At 34.7% G+C, this 6236-nt stretch overlaps 1 protein-coding gene across 1 annotated transcript; it reads right to left on the reverse strand.

Annotated features, from left to right (window-relative positions):
- Positions 1–355: 355 nt before the first annotated feature.
- LOC132097112 (homeobox protein Nkx-6.3-like) lies at positions 356–3895 on the reverse strand. The gene is made up of 3 exons (XM_059502736.1): positions 2798–3895; positions 1591–1760; positions 356–1334 (listed from the first exon to the last, which is right to left on the reverse strand). The coding sequence occupies exons 1-3, from the start codon at positions 3213–3215 to the stop codon at positions 1104–1106; spliced, it is 819 nt and encodes a 272-aa protein (XP_059358719.1). The 5' UTR covers positions 3216–3895; the 3' UTR covers positions 356–1103.
- Positions 3896–6236: the final 2341 nt, after the last annotated feature.

Below are 6236 nucleotides of genomic sequence, written 5' to 3' on the forward strand. Positions count from 1 at the left end.
TTAACTTAACAAAATACCCTTAAAAATGTATTTTTTTTTTTTTTTTTTTTTTTTTTTACTAAACAAATAGTATGATGTCGAAAAAAATTTCAACATAACTGCGCAAACGTAAACATTTAAAACAGTACTTTATTGGGCATTTTCATTCAAATTAATTTACAGATCATAGATATTATATGCCTTTTAGATGCTAACATTTGACTTTATTTGTATAACTGAATTGATGTAATTATCGCACAACATGAAATGCTTGTAAACGACAGCTGACTTAAACTCTGATATTGCTGGACAATCTGAACCGCTGTAAGGACTAACATAAACACATTTCATAATCATCAGTTTTGGAAGAAAGAAAGAAAGGAGGAAGAATGTACATCTACAGAGACAAAATGACATAAAGAGAGTGAGAATGCAGTTCATTCATTTATTTGTGTATCTGCTTGCATTTACTGAATCTGTTTGTTATTCCTGCAGTTTCATAAACATTTATAACATTGTAAATTAATGTGTTAGAAAGTAACACTTTCTATGAAGTCTTTAAATAATGCAACTTGAATGTTTCAGAATCTGTCGATTTTATGTTCTTGTAAATGCTGTCACCAATTTCACTATAATACATTATAAAGGTTCTTTTCAAAGGTTTTTTTTTTGTAACACATAATCAATAAAAAAAATGATTTGTTGAATATTGCAATATTTTACCAAAAGAGTCACCATCAATAGTTCAGTATTTTAATTTGTATTACAATGAGCACAATCTATAGAAGGGTGGTTTCTCAATTTTTTCAATTTGACAATAAATTTATAGCTTAGAATTTAATTTATTTTGCATAAATGTACTAATATACACTTCCCAAAACATTTTGTGGTTTGTTACCTTTTAACTTTAAATGTGCCATTTAATCAACTGATATGTAGGCTAGTTCATTTTTTTTACATGACATTTGTTCTAGTTAAAAACCTAAAAAAGTCAAATTTGACAACATTTTAGTATCTTTTTTCCTGTGGCAAAAACGATGACGGCGTTCAATAGACTTCATAGGAAGTGTTAAGTGATAATTCTATTGTTTTGAATTGGCTCGTGTGTTGCGCGCGAGTTCTCCTCAGATGTGATGCGGTCCCAGGCGCAGCACTGAGAAAGCTCTGCGGTGTTTGCGCAGTAACTGTCGGATCTTCTCGTCGTCTGTGTCGGGGTCCAGCGGTCTGTTGTACTCCTCGTCCTCCACCTCGTTTTCCGAGCCGTCTCCTCTGCTCTCCCCCCGCGAGGCCTGCGTGGAGCTGGGCTCCGTCGCGCTCTTCTTCCGCCACTTTGTGCGCCGGTTCTGGAACCAAACCTGAGAGGAATCACAATATCGCGTCAGAAACACGCAGCTAGCTGCTGTTTAAACTCATCACAGATCATTAAAAACAAATACATAATTAAAACTTAAGTTTGAAAATGTTATGTAAACAGAACCTATTTATGTTCAGCTTCCCATCAACTTCAGCCATGTTTTATGCTACACCAACCCTGGTATGTTTTACAGCTATTGAATAATGCACATTTTCAAATCTATTGAAAAACTTTAAATGACTAGTATGTTATCTGACTTTAACTTGTGACTCGGTCATGCCGAGTGAGTACGCCAGTCTGGCTCTCTCTGGTCCTGCCAGGTACTTGGTCTGCTCGAAGGTTTTCTCCAGAGCGAAGATCTGGTGTCCACTGAACGTGGGTCTGGTGTGCTTCTTCTTCCCCACAGTCTCAGTGTGATGCCCGCTGTCTACAGAATAAACACACGACTCAGAATCACAGATACACCTGCATCTTCTGACTCATTTGAAACACCCAGGTGCAAAAACCTCCAAGTACTATAGTCTGAGATTTTTCTTATAAACAAGCAGTTTAATAACGCTCCTATGAAAATAACATTGGACAAAGTCATTCGGGAAATAACAAATAACCTTTTGATTGCCATTAAAGTGAAATTACATAGGAGACTGATAAAAATGCTCATTTAAAAGAAAAAAACGGACGGACTTGGTGGTTTTTGCATCTAAAGTCCTCATTTTATCCCTCGTAATTTCTTTTTTTCTGTTTTTCCAACTTCAAAGCATCAAGTGTTAAAATGGATGAAGAACAAATTGGTAAAATGGAAACAAATAAATGAGTAAATAATTGAATTAGCATTTACGTTGACATTTGTGCTTCCATGTCATGTTAGAAACGCTTTTATAACTGGAACTAATAAATGAAAAAAAAAGAATATCTTTAATAAAAATAATAAAAAACATCTGGGATTATATAGAAGAATTTTAAGTTTTACTTTTAATAGTCAACAAACTTCTATGGAAAATGTCAATTTGTTTAATTTTATGATGTTCTAATTATTTATTATATTTTATACACAGTTATTTGAATACATTTAAATATTATTTTATTCATATTTTATGAAACTTAAAATAATTAAAAAGGACAAAGTTTTTCTTCATTAAATTATTGTTTTATTAAATATTTAAATTATTATATTATATTTGTACTGAAAAAAAGTATACATTTATTTAACTTTACATAATATACAGTGAATTGTATATACATTAATAATGTCAGACTGGAGTGATAATCAACCTGACCAACGTTTATCAAGTCAAGCCCTTAAATATAATGTAACTGGAAAACTTTTTAATGTTTTTTTCTCCGATTTGATATTCTTATTCAAATAATTTACAAAAATATACTAAATTAGCGAGGTGATTATTACTGTGTCTGTACCTCTTCAGACCTAATGCTCAAAATCAAACACATATTGCTGAGACTTACTGTTGAGACACTGCTGTCGGGCTCCTCTCCACTCGTACCCTCCGTCCACCCAGCAGCTGCTGTCTTTACCCTTCAGACCCGAACATTCAACTCCGGGTTTAGAGAAACTGCTCAGTCCCGATGGGGCGTAGTCCCGGTTATAATACACCCCTGGACTGGGCACGGCTGTCCCGAAGCCACTCATGGAGGGGTAGCCGGACAGCAGTGCAGGGGTTCCCTGGCCGCCCACCATGGACCGACTCAGGATGTCGCTGATGCCATGCGGCGTGCCGGCCTGGAGTTGAGAGCTGATGTTGGTGGGGCCGAGCTTGTAGAAGGAGTTGGCAATGGAGTACTGGCACACCGGGGCCTTGATGTCTGAGGGGAACTGGTTCAAGCTGTTGTTGAAGAGGAAGGACCCTGAAATATTGGACTCCATGGACACCAGTCTGCACTTCTTCTGCTTCCCAAGATGGCGATGATGGCGATTCAAGACTGATTTCTTACTGAGGTCCTGACATCAAGTAATCTGAGGGGTCTAGTCCTGTCCACACAACCTGACAACCTTCTGTATGTCCAGGGCTCAGTGTGGTCCTCACATCACCCCGGAAATGTCTCAAAGATCAGGTAAGGGCCCGTGTTTTTAACTTCCTCTTCTCAACTCTTTAACTAGTCCATAATGGATCTCCAAAGTGAACACCAAGCGCCTCTCTCACTTTCACAGACAAATGTCCCACCACTGGCTCTCTGGTTGCAGGTCATAAATAAGATGTACCTTAGATCGCTATGGCACTTTCTTCATAATGATGGACAGAATTAGAATGGCCTGCCTTGATTGGTTGAGCGCTCGACGTGCCTGGTTGCCTCATTGGTCTGTTCGCAGCAGGACAGCCTTTTATTGGTTGTCAACAGATTAATAGTTTTTTAAAAAGTCTGGGTGAGAATAAGTTGCTTTTTAATGGGGCGTCTGCCGTGGCTGTGGAGGAGCAGCTAGCAAGCGTAACAGGGAAATGGGAGTTTTGTCATCTTGTGATGGTCACTGGGAATGTATTACGTTGTCTTTTCTTTCATTATGATTGCATTTTAGAAGATCTGCTTTGGTGACCATGTCTGACAGGTTTTTTTTCTTTGCCATTTCTTAATACAAGTGCAAAATCCCCCTTTCTCTTTGTTAATAGCATGACTTTAGCATGAATTTAATTTCATTAGTATGGCTGTTAGGCAATTTCTTATAAGTACACTTAACAATAACAAGTGCACAAAGGTAATGTAAAGACAGTAGGATGTAATATGTCATGTTATAAGTGTAAAGGATTGACAGCAATGAAAACTTTTTTTGAGACCGGACCTTAAACATTGTCCTTGACTTTCTGGACTTAGACTGTTTGATATTCTGTCCAGGACAAGAAGGGTTTTACAATTACTGTTTGAACGGAGCTATTGATTATGTCTAGGTTCATGCATAAATTCCTTAATTTCTTGACACAAGCATGGTGTATGTTTTTTTTCTATGAGGTATAAAAAAGGTTTATATGTAAGGGGAAAAAAAAAAAAAAAAAAAAAAAAATATATATATATATATATATATATATATATATATATAATAATAACAAACATGGTAATTTTAGTGAAGGTCATATTGTAATTACCATTATTTATATATATAAAAAGCTGAAATCTGTTAGTTTTAATGAAAATGTATATATTAGAAACGTATATTTAAAAAAAATTAAACCTTAAAGTAAAGTAAAGTAAAAATACAATAAAATATAATAATAATAATAAATCTAAAAAAAACCAACAACAACAGTTCTTTACTCACCATATTTGATGGTTTCTATAATGCAAGGATTCCCAAACTTTTTAGTCAGCCAAACCCCATTGACTTTTCTTGACATACCGCCCTACCCCACTAAGATTTTATATTAATATAATAAAGTATTATTAATTCATAATAATTTATCCACAAATGCGCATGTTCATGGTCACTTGACATGCAGGAAAACAAAAGATGAATTTTTTTAGAAAGTGTTTTATTTAAATATTATTTACATTTTATATTTTAATAATTTAATTAATGATTAGCTTTTCATCAGCTCAAAAACCCAAGTTGGGAAAATCCTGCTATAATGCATTAAAATTCCATAAAAAATGGGAAACCTCTTCCAGCAACGTTTAGGTTTTTATAATGAAAAACATGCTGTTCTGTTTCATCACTGACAGATGCCATATACAAAGATCAATCCAGTCAATGCTTAAAAAACAACTTCAAATCTGTCATCAGCAGGCAAATCAAGCTGCTGAACTTGTCTCAACCTGAAGTTGGCTTTGTATTTAAGACATTTAATAAAAAGAGATGTGATCGAATCAAGTGAAACCAGCCTCTCTGTTCACTTTGGGGCTTCATATTATAATAATATGTAGTATTACATTAACTTAGGAGCAAAGGGACGTTTTTGGTCAAACAATTACATTCTTGTTCACACGTGACACGGTATATTGTTTCATCTGATCACTGGGTTTCTTCATCTCAACACTATCTATTTATCAGGGCTTTCTATGGGTGTTTTTTGTTTTGTAAAGTTGTGGATTTTTGGTTAACCTTCAAAAGCTGTTGCATGTTCCTCAAAGACAAATTTCAAAGTAAAGAAGCAAATATCTAGCAGAACTTGGATTTTCACATAACTTTTCCATTATTCTGGAGAAATGAATACAATAAATGTGTTAAAAGCTGATAATTATACACTTTTTGACATCATTTGGTGGAGAAAGCAAGGCAAGAATTCAATTTCTATTGAAATCTTTTTTCTGCAGTCACAGTTTCCATGAAAGCTTTTTTTTTTTAAAGTTTGCAGTGATAACCCTTTCTGCCAAAACGGCATTGTACTAATTTTTTTTTGCCAGATTATATTTATTTCAGTAAGTGGTTATTATATTTTTTAATATGCAGTTTTGTGTAAAAGTATTTTAATGATTGACTGGAAACTAAATAAGTGAAAAATTGTTAAATTTAGATGATAAAATTGTGACTGATAACTCAACATTCGATACATTCATCAAGCTTGGAAGGTCAGAAGCGCAGTGCATTGTGGGTGGTTTTCTGCAGCCTCAGTTTATATATTTAGGGAAATGTCTTCTGGGTATTCCACGTATATTGATATGTAAAAAGTTAAAATACAAAAATAGGTAGTGAGCTTGTCATCTGAAGTCTCATCTACAGTCCACAGCAGTTATTGACGTATTAAATATATAGTTTGCTGTGCTGATCTGCTGGGTTGACATAAGGTAGATCTCTTTCATTATGTCAGGCCTGTTTCATCATTGTTTACTTGATCAGTTTCCACACGTTTCATTGGTCCTGCTGATCATCTGTGAAACACTGCATTGTTTCACAGATGAAAGATGAGGTGATGTGATAACAATGAAAACATTTTACAGAACCAAAGCTATACAGAACATT

Source organism: Carassius carassius, chromosome 21 (genome assembly GCF_963082965.1).
Source record: "Carassius carassius chromosome 21, fCarCar2.1, whole genome shotgun sequence".
NCBI lineage: Eukaryota > Metazoa > Chordata > Actinopteri > Cypriniformes > Cyprinidae > Carassius > Carassius carassius.